Source organism: Chrysochloris asiatica, unplaced genomic scaffold, assembly GCF_000296735.1.
Source record: "Chrysochloris asiatica unplaced genomic scaffold, ChrAsi1.0 scaffold00007, whole genome shotgun sequence".
Taxonomy (NCBI): Eukaryota; Metazoa; Chordata; class Mammalia; order Afrosoricida; family Chrysochloridae; genus Chrysochloris; species Chrysochloris asiatica.
In genome coordinates this window covers 5093259-5111115 of record NW_006408525.1, presented here as the reverse complement: position 1 = coordinate 5111115, position 17857 = coordinate 5093259, and the positions used below count along the sequence as shown (strand labels likewise).

The window sequence follows — 17857 nt, the reverse complement described above, 5'->3', positions numbered from 1 at the left end:
TTGGCTGCTGACTTTGCGGTTCAAACCGATTTAGCAGTCCAGCCACAGAACTGCTGGGTGGGTTCAAACCGCCAGCCTTTTAGTTAGCAGCTAAGTGCTTAACCGTGGTGCCACTAGGGCTCTTTAAAAGGAGACTAGGTTCAAATAAAGACTGTAGAAGCATGTGACTTTTTTCCTCAAAGTTTTACCAGTACTTGTTCACCAAGTCTGTAACCTTTTGACTCATACTTGTTGTCTATAAAACTCATGTAAATTCCAGGTCACATGCAAAACTAATGAAAGCATGTGGGTGCTTGGTTGTAAGAAAAGGACCAGCCTATTCAGAACACAGAGCCTACCAAGGAGTCCCCAAATAAAGAAAGGGAGCAAAGGTCACTGCCTGTTGCCTCAGCTTGCCCTTCCTGTTCAAGGAGCCTATCAGTCAGTCCTACCAGGCCTCGGCATCTACTCTCTGACTATCCCACCCAGGCCTAACCACTCAGAAGCCTGCTCAGGTGAGGGGGTGGGAGGAAGTAGGGAGAATATAGAGTCAGGCTCTGGGGGAGAAGCAGAGTAGGGTGCATGTGGTCCCAGATTCTGCTACAGGCTGTGGCAGATTTTTAGAAGCCACAAAAATGTGATTGGAATGTGAGATGGTACTCAGGAACCAGCTCCACAGGCCTGAGGAGGGATTGAACCCTGAGGATCTAAGAGGACTGAACTTGGCTGTTCTTCCTCAGACCTGAAGCTCTCTGCCTGAGGCAGCCAGGGGAGAGACACAAATCGCCTTTTCCAGCACTGTACTGCTAACCGCAAGGCCAGTGGTTCAAACTCACCAGCGACTCCTCAGAAATCCTATCTAGGGTTGCTATGAGTAGGAACCAACTCGGCAGTACTAACAACAACAACAACAACAACAACAACAACAAATCCCTGCCTTTTAGAAGTCCTTTAATAAAAAATCACTTGCGTTTCTATAACTATGCCAGCAAAACACAATTTACACCTTTTTATATTCCATCATCGTAATGGCCTTGAATAGATATTTTATTTCCTCTTCATATGATCCTTTATATAAATCATTTCCATTTTATGGATGAAGAAATTGAGGCTCCAGAGCAGCTAAGTAAGTTGCTAGTGACTACATAACTTGGTGATGTGATGGTTAAGTACTAAGTTGTAACCGAAAGGTTGGTAGTTGGACTCCAGCAACATCTCCATAGAAGAAGAGAGCGATTCCCTAAGGATTACAGCCCAGGAAACCCTATGGACAGTCCTACTCTGTCATCTACAGTCTCTATGAGTAGGAATCAACTTGAGAGTATAGAACCCACCAGTCACTCCATGGGAGAAAGATGAGGCTTTCTGCTCCCACAAAAATTTAAAGCCTCAGAAACCCTATGCAGGATTGCTATGAGTCACTCCTGACTCAATGGCCTTTAAGATCATCAATAATTCCTATAGCTGTTCTTTATCTGCAACGCCCCTTACATGTAGGCTGAAGTTGTCCTCTTTAACCCTTCTTCTTGGGAATCTTGGTGATAGAAAATGAACTTAGAAAAGGCACAGCAGTACACAAGAGTTATACTTGAGAAATTCAATTGTCTTGCTTTGGTACTAGTTAGGAAAATGTCACCAAACCAGTAAACTTCCAAGGCAGTTCAGACTAAGAGAGGGAAACAGGGCTGTAGAGGGCCCTCCATCCTCTCCTCCCCCGACATGCCCGTGTCCTTACTGTGGGAGTTCTGTAGCTGAGTCACAGTGGCCATGAAGGGCTGCTGGCCCATGTGGCTGCCCGGGCTCTGCTGCATGAGGGGCTGCTGGTGAGGGCTGTGCAGCTGCTGGGAGAACTGGACAGGCTGCAGGGCTGCCAGGCTGCCGGCTACACTGTTGATAACAGGGACACTTTGTGCTTGAGAGGTGTTGAGGCCTATGGGAGCAAGAAGGAAAGATCAGCAATGGCTTCTGGGATAAGAGAAGGTGCAAGGACGGCAGCGGTCCTTGCTGAACCCCTGTGAGGTGCCAGGCTCTGGGCTAAGCCTATGACATACAAGATCTCATGGGAATCAATTATACAAACCCATCCTATAAACAAAGAAGCTGAGGACTGGAGAGGTTTATTTGCTCAAATTCCACAATGAATTGTGGATAGAGGCAGATTTCAAACAGGTCTACCTGAGGCCTGGGAGTCTCCCAAAGTTATCTTATAACTTACCAAACCTGGCTCCCTTGCAGTTATGGTTACTAGAAAAGCGGATTGTGTTCCTGACTCACCCAGAGACGATTCAAGTGCCCTTGGGGCCGAATTAGAGGTGTCTCAGATCTGTTTGTCCAGCAGAGGGCAGGAGTGTTCAGGAACCCACACTGAAATCTAAACAACTTCTGAAATCCTGAAGCCTGTATGAAGCCTGAAGGCCTTCACTTAGTAGACTGGACCAAGACCCTGAGTTCAGGTGCTTACTTTGTTGACAGTAGCAGGCGGGGAGAGGTGGGTGGGGAGGGATACTGGAACTCAGTCAATCTTTCTATACTCTTATCTGGTAGTACAGGGCATGTGTCATCAAAAGGACCAGGTGTTGAAAGGAGGAAGTAGTAAGTTAAAGTTTGGCCCTTGTCAGTTACAGTGGGTCTAGCCATCTTTCTGATCTGAGGATATCAAGTTCTACGTGGTTAATGGTCTATATTCTGAAACCTCTTCAGAACCGGGACCAGAAGTTTAAGGACTGGGTCCCCTGGTACCCACCTTTTGCTTACTCCCTGGGCAGGACTCTGAGGAAGACTGATGAAGTAGAGTGGGAGTGGGGATAAGAGGATTAGGTGGGAGAAGCTACCCACACCTCTTTCCTAGTGCTTTCTTTCTGGGAGTCGAGGGAAAGAAAGGGCAAAGGAAGAAATTCAGAGAAAGGTCTGTTTTAGGTAAATGTAGCAGAGCTTTCTTGAACAGGAGACGGGTTCAAAGCAGCTTGGTGGGAAGTTCTCAACAGAGATAGCACAAAACCCTCAACAATGGTTTACTCAGAGCTTTAGCTGATACGGTTATCAGAAACCAGAAAGGCAAGACCCCTGAGTAGAAGTGAAAGACTTATGAACCCCTCTTCTTACTCTGCTGGGTGTGGGGTGTGGGACCAGTATCTTCTTTCTGAACACCACCAGAATAAAACTATCATCAATTCTCCAGGGAGCTCAGCTTCTCCCAAGTCAGGGTTTCACCTAATACACTGATCTCTTTCCCCTGTGGCTTTGTTCTTTTCCCAGAGTTGTTTTGCTACTACTCTTTCTGGGAATTGTCTGCTCAGGAAAGCACGCTCTCCTGGTTTAGAGTGGATGACATTTGAGGGCACCGGTCTGAAACCTGCCTGTGCCTCAGAGTCATCTGGGAAAGTTCTTTAAGAAATATACATTCCTGGGCCCCACCTAAGTCATAATGAGTCAGAACCTTTGGAGGTGGGGCCCAGGAATTTGATTTTTTAACACATTCTGTGATCCCAGTGTGCCTCAATTCCAGGATAGAGAACTACTGATGTCATTCTTGCTTCCATAGTGTATGACTCTTGGCTTTTTAAAATCTGTTTTCTGGGCACTGTTGTTGTTATTGTTAGTTATCATCCAATAGGATCTGACTCATTAGCATATCCATGTACAACAGAACAAAACATTGTCCACTCCTGTGCCATCATCATGATTGTGGGTGTTTAAGTCCATTGTTGCAATCTCTGTGGATTTTGAACGCCCTTCAACATGGGGGGGGGTCTCATCTTCTAGCACTGTATCAGACAATATTCTGATATAAATATAAATAAGGTTTTCATTAGCTAATAGAGATCACCAGGCAATTCTTCCTAGTCTTAGCCTGGAAATTGTGATGAAACCTGGATACAATGGTTGACCCTGCTGGTATTCGAAATACTGGTGGAGTTGCTTCCAGCATCATAGCAACACATAAGCCACATAAGTACAACAAACTGAGAGGTGGTATAGCTCTGGTTCCTGCTTAGTAAGTGGGCTATGAAGAAAAATGCTATCCATCAAGTAGATGTGTGGAAAATAGGGAATTGGTACCACCAAGAAATGTGTTATACACGAACCGTATCTTCCACTGTACAGAGGCCAGAAGAACTAGATGGTGCCTAGCTATTATCACTGACTGCTCTGATTGGGACCACAGAAGGCCCTAGACAGAAAGGAGAAAAATGTAGAATACAATTCAAAAATAATTTTAAAAAGACCAAATTTACTGGCCTGAGAAAGAATGGTTGGGACCCCTGAGACTGTGGCCCTTAGATTCCCTTCAAACCTAGAACTGAACCCATCCCTGGAACTACCTTTCAGCCAATCAACAGACAGACCTATAAAGTGAACCATAACATTCATAAGGAACTCCACAGAACAAATAACCATATGAAAGCAAAAGGGCAGTACGCAGGAAGTGTCAGGAAACTGAAGGATAAATGGATACAGGGAATCCAGGGGGGAAATGGGAAAAGGGTTATTACAGTGACATCTAATGTTAGAAAACAAAGCATGTATAAATTGTTGAAGGGAAAACTAATTTGCTCTGTACATTTTTACCCAAACCATAAAAAAAAAAAAAAAGTGTCATATTTGCCATGGATCTCTGCAGTTCTAAGGCAAGGCCCATGTACCTAATGGGAGTTGAGTTGGCTAAATAAAAGTGCTTGCAACCAAATGCTCATCCTACCACTTCAGAGAGTGGGACCACAGTGTCTTGGCAAAGTTTCCTAGTGTCTGCCTCACCCCAAATACACCCACACACATACATGCATACACATACATACACATACATCCTTCTAGGTCAATGTACACTATGGTATCGCCCATATGCAGTAGGAGATCACTGGGAAAGTAGAGAAGTATGGATGGAGAAATTAAGATGAACAAAATCGAAAAATATGAAATTGCCCAGGGAAAACTGTAGTACAGATAGTACCAATAAAACATATGTAATTGTATCAGCCAAGGCTTCAAGTGGGAGCAAACAGGATAGGTGAGGTAGTTTGTATCTCATTTTGCTCATAGAAATAAGGGAGTGGGTATCTTATCCATGTCTTTTAATCAAATCTTCTAGAAGGCAAACAAGCTGATATCCTATCTCATTGTCAATAACCTAACCTAGTATCTGTTGTTGTTAAGTGCTGTTGAGTTGGTTCTAAACCATAGTGACCCTGTATAGGGTTTCCAAGGAGTAGCTGGTGAGTTTGAACCACCGACCTTGTGGTCCAGTGTATGGTATTATATTCCTGGAGAAGGCCCAACGAAGAAGAAGTAATTGTTTTATGTTGTGAATCTCCTCTCTAAAGGCTTCTGTATTTCCATTTTTCCTCCACAAGAATAATTTCAGCATGTGTCAATTTCATACATGCTCACTGATTAAATTTGTATTGGGTACCTTTTGTGAGCCAAATCCTGTTCTGCCCTCAAAGGGCACATAAATCATCCTGCTCAGAAATGGTCAGCATTTATAACCTGGCTAGAGTTGATTTAGGGGGAGAAGAAGGAAGGAAAGGAAGAGACAGAAACAAGATGATAAACATGGGCACTAGACACAAGGAAGGTCAAAAGGATAATTGGACAACACGAGGTTGAAAGAAAGAGATGACCAAAGTATCACACTTGTCTCTCCCAACCTGTCTCAGGAATCCTTTCTTGGGGCACAACGATCATTCTGAGAAACAATGACTTGGCCTGAGCTATCATAATGAAGCGGAATAGTCATCAACATTAAAACTCTCCGAGAGACATCTCCAGTCACAACTCACTTCACACTTCCTACGCCTTGAAGTGGCCCATCTGTGACAAGGCACAGGCTTCCTGCAGAACATGAATTCCTTGAGCTGGAAGGATCTGACCCATTTCCCTGTCCTCAGGCATATGTATAAGCAATCTGTTTTTCCTTAAAGCTCTCAAAGCTCTGAGATGTTCCATCAGTTTCTCCCAGGGTTCCCTCTCAATGTGTTTTCCCCACTGGCCAAGGAGGCCTCCCTTATGACCATATGCAGAATTTCTCATTTTGAAGGAAGCCCATCATTTCTTGCTCCATTTTTTTTTTTTTCCTTGTTCCATTTTTTAACAACACAAACCATTTGGAAAACTTGATGTACACTTGGGGATAGGAATGAATACTAGTCAGAAGTATAAGCTACAGTGGTATACATACTCATGCTTTATAATTTTAGAAGCATGTCTACATATGCTGTAATTTGATTGCCTCAATGGTCCATTTTACAGATGAAGAAATGGAACTTCATAAAGGTTGAATGATTTAATCAAGGATACATAGCTGCAAGCTGTGACCAGTGTTGAAATTGATTCCCTCATTTTCTCTTATTTTAGCCTAAACAATCCAAATAGGTGTCAAGAGAGAAAAGAAACTAAAGAAGTGAAATCTAACAGTTGTTTGGGTGTTGAGGGGGTCTTCTGTAGTCCTTTTTAAAATCGCACTGACCTACTTCCATTTCTCTTCTTCTTGCCCCCAAGGTTTCTGAACAAAAACAGAACTTACTTTGTGCAATGGCCATGACTCCAGAGAGGGGGGTCATGATGAGGTTTTGAGATTGTTGGGAATTGTGGTGGGATAGGTTGTGGATATTCGTCAAGGTGCTGACAGGGGGCAAGCCTCCTCCTGAGACTGAGATCTGCTGGAGAGATAAACAAGAATAGTATGAGCAGAATCAAAACTGCGAAGGATGGTTTCCAAAATGACGCAACTTAACAATTCCTTGGCACTGCTACTCAGAGAGCATTCACTGATTCATTCAGTCACTAAGTAAAATTACTAAACACCTAACTGTGGGACAGACACTGTTCTAAGTGGGGCTATCGCAGTAAGTAAGTAAGACAATCATCCCATGCCTTCATGATGCTTAGATTTGTTGATTACCATTGAGTTACTGGCCTGCTTCAGAAATTGTTCTACCCACATATGTGGTTGTCACTTGCTCATGTTGGATGTATCCTCTGTTCTGCTCTCTGCCATTATCATATTATTAGTGCTAAACATAAATAATTGTTAAAAGTATTAGTTGAAGAAATACCCTGGGAGTTCCAAGTGAGAGATTAGGGACCAGACATAGAAGCTCTCACAGAATACCAAGATCTACTATGTTGTTGTTGTTGTCAGGTGCCATCGAGTCGGAACCGACTCATAGTGACCCCATGCACAGCAGAACGAAACAATGTCTGATCTTGGGCCAACCTCACTACCACTGCCACACTTGATGCCATCCATCAATGATGCCACCTGGCTGATCCATCTCGTTGGGGGTCTTTATACGACCCATATATATTAACTCAAACCTCACCACAATTCTCTAACTCATAGGGGGATACTACTGACACCCCATCTTATAGATGAAATAACGGAGGCTCAGAGTAGATACATATTTTGCCTTGTTGTTGCTTTTGTTAAGTGTTATTGAGGCAGTTCCAACTCATAGTAACCCTGAATAGGGTTTCCAAGGAGCAGCACCATACCAGGTCTTCACATACCTTGCCTCAGGTCCCATAACTAGTAAATGGTACAACTACGATTCAATTCCAGGTCTGTCTGACTATGGAACCCAAGTTTTTAACTATTATAGGGACCGTTCTTGAAATTGCCCAGCTATTATTTGGTTTACCTGCCCCAAATCTTCACTATACATAAAAAGAACTTTTAAAGAGCTGATGCAATAGTGAGGCTACTAAACATGCTCTGGTAGTGTCGTGGTTACGAATCGGGCTGCTAATCTCACGGTCAGCCAAAACTACCAGCTGTTCCACAGGAGAAACATAAGGCTTTCTGCTCCTGTAAAGATTTACAGCCTCGGATACCCTGTACAGGGTCGCTATGCGTCAACTCTACGGCACATAACAACAACAACAACAATGACAAACATGCTTGGGCTCCAGTCACTCCCGTTCTATTTTACCACTATAGTTTAACGGCAGATTGGCATAGGAAAGCTACTGCTTTTGTTAAGTTACTTCATACATTGAATTCTTTTATTTATTATTCCTAATAGTGTCTTTTCTTTTTATACAAGCAATTATATACTTGCAAAAAAGTCAAGAGTCTCTTCCTTGCTTGTACTAATATGTTACATATCTTATTGCATTGATTAGAACTTTCTGAATAGTATTAAATAACAACTATAATAGAATGCTTGTTTTGAGTCTGATGTTATAAAAAATGCTTTCACTGTTTTCTCATGAATTATAAGAGAAAATCATATTTTTTTCATGATAAACTAGTCTACTACTTATAGCTTTTAGTTAATTAAAAAAATATATATTATTAGGAAAGGACTGCCCCCCTCATTCTGAACGGAACTAGGTAGTCCTGACAGCATTAGGAACCCCGGGAGATGCTTTATGGTTAGGATACATCAGATATGTAAGACAGACAGCATCCTTCTTCAATTTTTCATTACATAGAACTCTATAAATGACACCTCTTATACTAGCACCTAAGGAAGATGCTAGCTCCCACCCTGCCCCTCTGGTCAACCCCAGAGTTTCCAAGGTTAATTTGAAGAAGAAAGAAAGAAAAACACGACACTGATTTGTTTATGCCTTAAAAATTGAACATCAAGAAATAAGCTAGAGGTCACATGATAAAAAAGGAATTTCAACCACATCAAACAAGAGAGAACCAGCCTGTTTGCTGGACTTGTTTTTCTAAATGTTAAAGTCATAAAAAAAAGAAAGAAAGAAAGAAAGAAAGAAAAGCAGTAACTTGCCATCGAACTGAATCCCTTGAGCAATGTGGTTTTGTGGAGAAAGTCAAGAGAGTGACAGTAATCTCTCTTTCATTCCCGTTTGGTTTTAATGGGGAAAGCTGAATGTGGATGCCAGTGCTGAAAAACTTAAATGTGTGAGAAGACGTTAGAGTCTGAAAGGGTGATTTCCCTGACTGTGCTTCGTAGATAATAACACAGACAGTGCAGACATTCCTATTGTCCTCACGTTCCAGATTAGGAAACGGATTCTCAGAAAAATGGAGAGACTAACTCTCTGTTCCTTGACTAGTACTAAGGAAGCTAGAATTCAAACCCAGATCTGCTATGCTTGGAAGTCAAGTAAACATGGTCAAGCTACTTCCCACTCTAAAATGCAACCATTATGTTCTGTCCACCTCCGGGACTGATGGAAAGTCAGGGATTTACAAAGCATCTCCGTAATAACCCTCCCATGATAATTTAGAGAGCTTTATTGATATTAGTAGCTGCCACTTATAGGGACCTTCACTATACTAAGGGCTTTAGGTGCCTACCGTCTATGAGGTTGGTATTAGTATCCCAATTTTGAAGAAAAGAAAACTAAAGTTTAGAGAAGGTAAAAAATGTGCCCAAGTGGTAGAGTTGGCATCGAAGTAGGTTATCTGTCTCATGGCCTGAGCTTTTCACCAATAGGCTCTACTGCTTTCATACTGTGAAAGCATCCAATATGTACTTTTTTTTTTAAATTAAAAAGCAACAACAACAAAAACCTAGGTTCAACAAGCACAGTCTACAACCCTAAACCGGGCCAGCTATTTGTCAATGCATGTCATTTGACATGGGGGTGGGATCACACAATGCAACTCAGAGCTCAAGTAGATCAGCATTATTTGCAAAACCAGTGCCTGGGGTATGATTACAAGAGCCTGGCCTACTAAAAGCCAGCATATAGAGGTCATCATCCCTATTACAGGGCTTACTCAAAGGTCAGCAGCACTAAAATAAATGTTCACACCAAGCCTAGGATGTAGGCATTATTATTACATTTTTATTGCATTATTATTACATTATTATTACATTTTACAAAGAGGAAACTGAGATGAACCAGTTTGTCTATCCTATTGCTGATCAATAAGGAGCTCTGGTAGTGTAGTGGTTACAAGTCAGGCTGCTAACCTCAAGGTCAGCAGTTCGAAACTACCAGCAGTTCCGCGGGAGAAAGATGAGGCTTTCTGTTCCAGTAAAGATTTACAGCCTCAGAAACCCTATGTAGGGTTGCTATGAGTCAGAACCGACTCCACGGCACACCACTACCACCACCATTGCTGATCAATGCCAGAGTCAAGACTTGAACATAGGACTGTATGGCTCCCTAGTTTGCTGCCCTTTTTAATTACACCTCCACTCTTGTCGTGGTGGACCAAAACTTATGATGTATTTGTTACATATTAACAGAAAACAGACTCTTGAATTTGAGCATCCAGTGATGGTGACACAATATTAGAGCCAACATGTTGGCGACAAGTGAAAAGCTGGTCCTTGCAGATAAGCTTCTAGGTGTTTGCTAACGTTGAGGTACCACTGTTTTGGTCAATCATCAATCCAGTAATTTACTGTTGTCTTAGGGCACTGCTGTGTAGAACAGGAAGCAAAAAACAGGTCTGTGGCCTGAGTTTGGAATAGCTTTGGCCTGGATGAGGCAGCTTGCCTCTTAGAAGGAAGGGTGGGAGTGTTCAGAAGGAAACCCCAAGGACCATCAACCAACAAGAGCCTAGACTTGAAAGGTTTTAGTCACTGAGAAATCAATACTTCTTCCGCAAGGCCCCCTTCTCCAGGGAAGTCTGGGTAATCCTTAGCCCCAACTTGTTTGGGTCTCAAAGGAACTCAGAAAAATCTTGAGGACTTGTCTGTGCCTCTCACACCATAACTGACACAATTGCTCTTTATAAAGAATAACTTTTCTTAGACAATGGTGCTGCACGTGGCTACTGTGGGAGTGTCCTTTCACTTCTGTCTGTAAAGACCACTGCCAGGAAGTGCAGCTCAGACCCCCTGAAACTAGCGTTGGCAGGGCCAGCTCTCTGGGTGGGAAAGACACTTTGTTTTTCCTCTAGGGAGCCAGGGACTCGATCACCTATGACTCACCATTCCTATGTTGCCTACAAAGCACACACGTCAAGGTCTGAAATGGCATCTGTTTCCCTACCACCCTCCCCCTACTCCAGCCTCCACCTGTCTTTGGGTCAGACACCTTGCGAGACTGTAAGCAGCTCTACCTGCAGCAAGGCAGCGAGGCACCAGTGGCTCCTCCCTCTCCTGGAACACAGAGCATGACCCAAACGATAAAGTTTTCCATTTCCTACCCTGACTAGAGTTGTAATGCTTCTATTCTCCCATTAGCTGCTTGCCCCTGCACTTGCGTTGCTTGAAGACTAAGACCTTGAAAAGTCAAGATTTAAATAGTCTATTTCTCACTAAGTGGACTAAGCTTCCGTCTGGGTGTTAAACTGTGGTTATAGATACAGATTTAAAGAGAGTAACAACAACGTTCACAGAACACCACCACTATCATTGACATTTATGGAATATTTACTGTGCCAGACACTGTGTGGGGTCTTTCACATATATTATCACATTTATTTCCCATTGTTATGACCTCATTTTATAGATGAAGAAAAGAGACCTAGGGTATAGTTCAGCATTCAGTAACATGTCCAAGGCTACACAGTTTTTGAGTGGTGGAGCTGGAATTTGAACTCAGGTCATTGTAACTTCAGAGGTGGGGGGCGGTCTAAAAGCACAAGCAGAATGAAGGACCTTATCCAGAGAAGAAGCAATACCAGAGATGGAGGCAGAGATGGGGACATGGAGAGAGGGAGCAGCTGAGGATTCTAGACTCATGGGAAGAGAGGGACTAAGAGATGGTGGTCAGGAGGCAGACTGCAGAATGTGCCTTTTGGTGGCGTAAGTTATTATATATGCCTGAATGTTTAAAAAAAAAAAAAAAAAAAAGGTTTACTTCATCCAACTCGTAATAAAAAGATTTATTTTTTTAAAAAGGTGGGGGGTCTCACTCTTTCTGTAAGCATGCCCCACCCCATCTACCACTTTGTGCTGTGATCTTCGTGGACATGACATACAGCGTCTTTGAAAATCCCAATTCAAGAGCCTCTCCCCACCTCCTGCCATCTACTAAATCCTGACTTGTTAAAGACTCTCCTTTCCAGCGCTGAGGGGGTGGTGAAGAGGGGGCTTGTTTCAAAGTGAGGCATTCTCTGGGTTAAAAAACTGGCTTTGGAGGCCTTGGGATGGGGGGGATGAACGAACATTTTATCAACACAAATGTCATTGGCAGCCCCAAAACAAACAATGTCCCACCCGGCTTACTCCTTTATGAGGCATTCAATCAATAAAATGAGAGCAAGGCTCTGTCAGATTTATTGGCTGGGTTCAAACCGAACACCTCTTCTACCCGCCAAAGGCTGGATCACCAGCTCTACCTTTCCGTTCCAACTCTGGACAGCCCCCATTTTTCTCTGTAGGGTTACAATGGTTCATTGTTTGAGGCAGGCCTTGTGAGAAGTTGTATTTATTTTGCCTCTTATCTTATCAGCTCCAGAGCTACAATGGCCCAGGTGTACTCACCATTTTACCATCAGGTGAGAGGAGATTGTGGCCGGGGTCCAGGCTGGCTGGGGAGACTTGCTGTAAAACCGACTGGCTGGTCACCATGGCATTGTTGCCATGGTGACTGATTGTTGAGGAGGAAGTGACTTCATTGTTTCCCTGCTGGCTGTAGCGCACTCCTGAAAAACAACACAAACCCATTTGGCAACATTAGTGCCACCAGAGTCCTGGAACACTGCCGTGGCTCCCCCAGTTTTCAAGAGTAGATGACAAGGAAACTTATCTGCACCTGTCTGCCCACTAGAAATATTGGCTATCTTTCTTCTCTAGTGTAAAGGTAGCCTGGTCTTTAGTTCTAGAAGGTAAGCTCCATGAGGATAGGATCTTTCTTATCGGCTTTGTTTTGTTCATGGCTATATTCCCAGTGTCTTGGCACTTGGTAGTTACTCAGTAAATATCTGTTGGATGAATGAATGAAAGAATTATGTTTGTTGTTGCTTCAGTATAGTTCTTTTAGGGTTCGACCTTTTTTGGCTGGAGTAGCTCTGTTCAAAGTGCCTGCTAGAACAATTTTCGTGCCATCCCCTGACTGCAAAGTATAAGTTTTCAAAGCAGAGTAACTTGCCCAATGACTCCCTTACAAGCCATAACAAAATGCATAAATCTCTGTGTACCGCCTTTTTGGTAGAACCCAAGAGGCCAGGGGCACAGGTGAAAGAGGAGAGGAATGGAACTGTAGTTAGGAGTCTTTGGCTCTGGAACTCACATTCCTTAATGGGGTCCCATTTGGCTGACATCCAGAGCACAGGGGAAGGTGCTTCTACTAGGAGGTAGGGTAGGCAGTATACACAGGTTGGATGTGGATGCTTAGTTAACCACTGCAATTTGGTTGGCAAGGGAGGGGAGAACCACCGTCTACTGACAACCCCACTGTTCTCTGACCCTCCGTCATGCTCAAGAACTGAAATGGAGGCCTGCTCTCAGGAAAGGGAAAGTGCTGGATGGAGCCTAGCCAAATGAAGGCAGTTGAAGGAGGGCAAAAAATCCTGGGTCCAGTTTTCAGAAACAAAGTCCCTCTTGCTATGCCCATGAAATCATCAAGAGCAAGGCTGGGAGCAGCTGGAGATGTCTCACCCTCAGCTCAAAGCTTAGAAAGACAATATTCTTGCTCTGAATTTGATGAAAAGCTTTCGAAGAACTTGTCCCTACCTGTATGGGAGGACAACCAAATGCTCTATGCATGGAGAATCATTTGGAGAAGTGGGCTAACCATTTGGGCTTCCCTTTTTGCCCAATTTCTGAAGATGAACCATTAGTATATACTGAGTCTACTGATCTGTTCTCCTTCACTTTGCCTACTGCACACACTGGAGCCCCATCTTCCAGAGGAGGCTACAAAGTCACCCTGGGAGGCAGGTGACCTGACCTGCTGTAACCAGCAGTCTGCAATTCACTAAGATAAAGCTAGCCAGGAGTCCTGGTATGGCCCTGTGGGTTAATGCGCTACACTGCAAAGTCTTTTGAACTGTAAGGTCGATGGATCAGGCTCACCAGCTGCTCCTAGGAAACTCTATGCAGGGTCACTATGGGTTGGAACCAACTCGATGGCACTTAACAACAACAAGAGACAAGACTAGTTGTTATTTTTTTGATTCTCCTAAGGATATTACCAAGGCTGAAATGCCTCAGAGCTAAAAAATCTGGTGAAAACAAACCAACCAACCCTAAAGCAGAGTTCTAATCTTCAAGAGCAATTTGTTTGACTAGGAAGTGGCTTGATGCTTGTTATACAGGTGGGCTTTTTCTCTTAGCTATTTTTCCCATCATTTGATTCAAGGGACTGCTGGTAGAAATGGTGTTGGTGGTTAGAAAGTATTAGAATTCAATGGCTGTTGGTCTTACATGTGGGGGTGGCAGGAGCTATGAAGTTAAAAGGAACAAAGACTTCCACTTCCCCAAACCAACATCCCCTACCCCTGTCCTGTCTGCTTTCTTCTACATGTATGCAGCCCTCTAAGTCTCCTGGTGCCATAGGATAAGCACTTGACCTCAAGAGTGCTTTGAACTGCAAGGCTGACTGTTCAAACTCACCAGCCACTCCTCAGAAACCCTATCCTGGGTCATTATGAGTTGGAACTGACTTACAACAACAACAAACACCAGGGGTGGGGAATGTCTGACCCACAAAATCATTTGGTGTGGCCCTACCAAGGCACCTCAAATTCCAGCCCTCACATTAGGGATTAGGAATGTTTGACCAAATATAGCAGGCTAATTTTTATGTCGATAATTTTGTATGGCCTGTGAATGATGTTATAAAATTTGGCATAAAAAATGCTCCCTACCTCTACTTTAGGAGCTCTGGTAGTGTAGTGGTTACAAAGTGGGCTGCGAACCGCAAGGTCAGCAGTTCGAAACTACCAGCTGCTCCGCAGGAGAAAGATGAGGCTTTCTGCTTCCGTAAAGATTTACAGCCTTGGAAACCCTGTACAGGGTCGCTATGAGTCGGAACCGACTCCACGGCACATAACAACAACAACAACCTCTACTTTGTACCATCAATGGTGTTCGGGTATGGTGCTATAGGGTCAACACTCGATTGCTAAGCATATGTTGATGGTTCAAACCCATCAGCTGCTCCTTGGAAACTCTATTCAGGGTTGCTATGAGTCAGAACTTAACAACACTTAACAAGAACAACAACATTCTATAAGGAGCCCTGGTAACATAGTAGATTATGAACTGGGCTGCTAACTTTAAGGTCAGCAGTTCAAATCTACCAGTTGCTCTGCAGAAGAAAGATGAGGCTTTCTGTTCCCATAAAGGTTATATAGGATCACTATGATTCGGAACTAACTCAGTGGCACACAAGCACCACCAACACCACCACCACACCATCCCATAGGAGTCCTATTATGGTTCTGTAGGATAAACCCTGGACTGTTAACCAAAAGGTTGGTAATTCAAACCTACCAGTTGCTCCTTGGAAACCCTATACAGGATGGCTGTGAGTCAGAACCAGCTTGATGGTATATAACAATACACCATTCTATTGAATTAAATTAGATCATTTTCTCCACTCGTTTTTTACTGTTATGTTCTAGGCAGGCTGCTTCCAATAGCTCATAGTGTTGCTAGAAGAAAGAAATTTGAACCTGTGAGCTCAGAAGGCATAGCTAAATCCAATGGGAAAGAGGGAGATAGATTTTGAAATAATAGAAGGAATTTTCTAATGAGGATGGGAAGTGGGAAGATTGTAGGTTCTGGAGAAAGACAAACTCAAGTTCAAATCTTTACTTTGAACTTAATAGATGGGAAAGGGAAATTATTTTCCCTTTCTGCACTTCAGTTTCCTCTATAAAATAAAGAGAATACTTCCATAACAGGGCTAGTTTTGCATTAGATATATTATCTATAATGCTCGTGGCATAACTATAGGTGGGGAAGTTGGAAGGAGGGATCTGAGATAGGGGTGTACTTCAAGATATTTGCCCTAAGATTCTAGAATTCTAGAAAATTTAGGGCAGATTAGAAGTACTGCATAGAAATGCCTTTGGGTAGAGAACAGTTCCAAAAGACCCTACAGCTGCTTGGGAAGGAGACCTGGCTACTGCCCTCATACTCTTTCTTTTTTTGAGGACCTGGACTTCACCCTATTTTCTTCCTTCTCCTCTGACACTCTGACCAGCTATTTGCCTCCCCAAGATGCTCTGCTCCTGAGAGAGCAGTGATAACGCTGGGAGTCAGGGGTGTTTTCACCTCTCAGCCTGTCCCCATCATCGATTCAGTCTCAAGTCAAACAGTCTCTGGATTTAGCCTATTTAATTTGGCTGGAGGAAGAGGGCCAGCCCTCTGATGATCAAATATGGCTCACGGGGAGACTTCTCCCCTACCACAGACTACGTAATTATTTATTTAAAAATAATTAACCAAGGATATCCGTAGGAAACAAAAGCCTTCTTTATATAAGGGAGTCTGGCAGGAGAGAGTCAAGAGCCATTTGTTAGAATCCAGGCACCATAGCCTAAGGCTGTGGCTTTTAAACTTTTTTTTTTCTTGTATAAGAAATATAAAAAATAAGAGTTACTGTGTTTAAAACCCTCTGGCTAAAGTATAGAGTCCTGTCTGGGAATCAGGGAATTCCTGTTTTGATCTCAGCTCTGCCATCAATTTACTGGGTGAGCTTCAGCCTCCTTATCTACAAACCACAGGATTTTGAGCTGCAAGGAGAGCGCGAACTACCACCATGGACCATAGAAGGGGATAGCCAAAGAGGCTGGAAGTTTGCTTCAGGTTCACCTTCCCAGTGATGCTCCTTCCACTAGGAATTTGGCAATCACCCTGCACCCTAAGAGGGTTGCTGTAATCAGCCAACCATCTTAAGGTAGAATGGGAGGGTAGAGCGTGCTTCACAAGGTGTCTGCTGGCAAGAGACCAGAAATAGATGTTCTTGTTAGAGGAAGGAGAGGCCAAGTCCTTGTGTATTTCACAAACTCAGAAGTGCGCTTGAAATGAGAACGAAAGTAGAGTGAAAGTGGGTAGGTTCTAAAGCCAGGTGACCTGGGCTGTAAATCCTGGCTCCGCCATGTAATTGCTGTGCGACCTTGAGGAAGTTACTTAACCTCCCTGAACTTCAGATTCCTTGTTGTTAATAATATCTACCCCTTAGGTTGCTGTGAAGGGAGACCTGGTAGTGTAGTGGGTTATGCGTTGGGCTGCTAATCACAAGGTCCGAGTCTACCAGGAGCTCTGTGGGAGACAAGTGAGGTTTTTTGCTCCCGTGAAGATTTACAGCCTCAGAAACCCTACACAGGGTCACTGTGAGTCGGAACCAACTTAACAGCACACAGCCAACCAGCCAGGTTGTTGTGAAGAATGAATGAGCTAATGGACATGAAACCAACCTGCCCATGCTCGGCACATAACAGTTGCTCAAGACACAATAATTCCTCCTATTTTGAGATTGTCTGAAAGGTATATTTAGGAAGGCTGAGGTCACAAAGCTTTATTGAGCACCTACCATATGACAGGCAGTGTGCTAGGGAGCCTGTGTTAAGAAGTGGCATGGCAGCTTCCCTTTTTCCTTCACCATTGCAAGCTCTGAAAATGAATGTATGACAAGGATTCTGGTTTAATAGTGACTGGGTAGAGTTGCAAAGTTACTAGCCACAGAGAACTCTGGGAAAATGAGAATGCTAGAAGGTGGCCACACACCTTCTACCCACTTCCTGACATGAGCCACTAACTGGCCATATCCCAGCACTGATCCTATGCGCCACAGTAAGTGCCCAGCCGCAGAAGACATCCTAGCTGGAAACTATAGACATAGGGAGGAATTCACCTACTTTCACCTGTTCCCAGGCCTCAGTCACATGGAGTAGAGTTACTTTTGAATTCCTCACAACATATGGAGTAGAGTTACTTCTGAATTCCTCACAACAAATCATTGGTTTCTATCCAAGATGACTGGTCAGAAGAGTCAAAAGCATGGAAGAGAGAGAAGACGCAAAGTTCCAAGACTTCCTGCACCAGGA

At 43.5% G+C, this 17857-nt stretch overlaps 1 protein-coding gene across 2 annotated transcripts in view; it reads right to left on the bottom strand.

Moving 5' to 3' along the window:
* Nucleotides 1-17857, bottom strand: part of HNF1B (HNF1 homeobox B) — a 62254-nt gene that overhangs the window by 11841 nt on the left and 32556 nt on the right. For both annotated transcript variants that reach the window (XM_006832340.1, XM_006832341.1), the window contains exons 5-7: nucleotides 12342-12502; nucleotides 6500-6632; nucleotides 1715-1909 (exon numbers count right to left, since the gene is read on the bottom strand). In XM_006832340.1, coding sequence (XP_006832403.1) covers nucleotides 1715-1909; nucleotides 6500-6632; nucleotides 12342-12502 — 489 coding nt within the window. The remainder of the gene's footprint in view (nucleotides 1-1714; nucleotides 1910-6499; nucleotides 6633-12341; nucleotides 12503-17857) is intronic.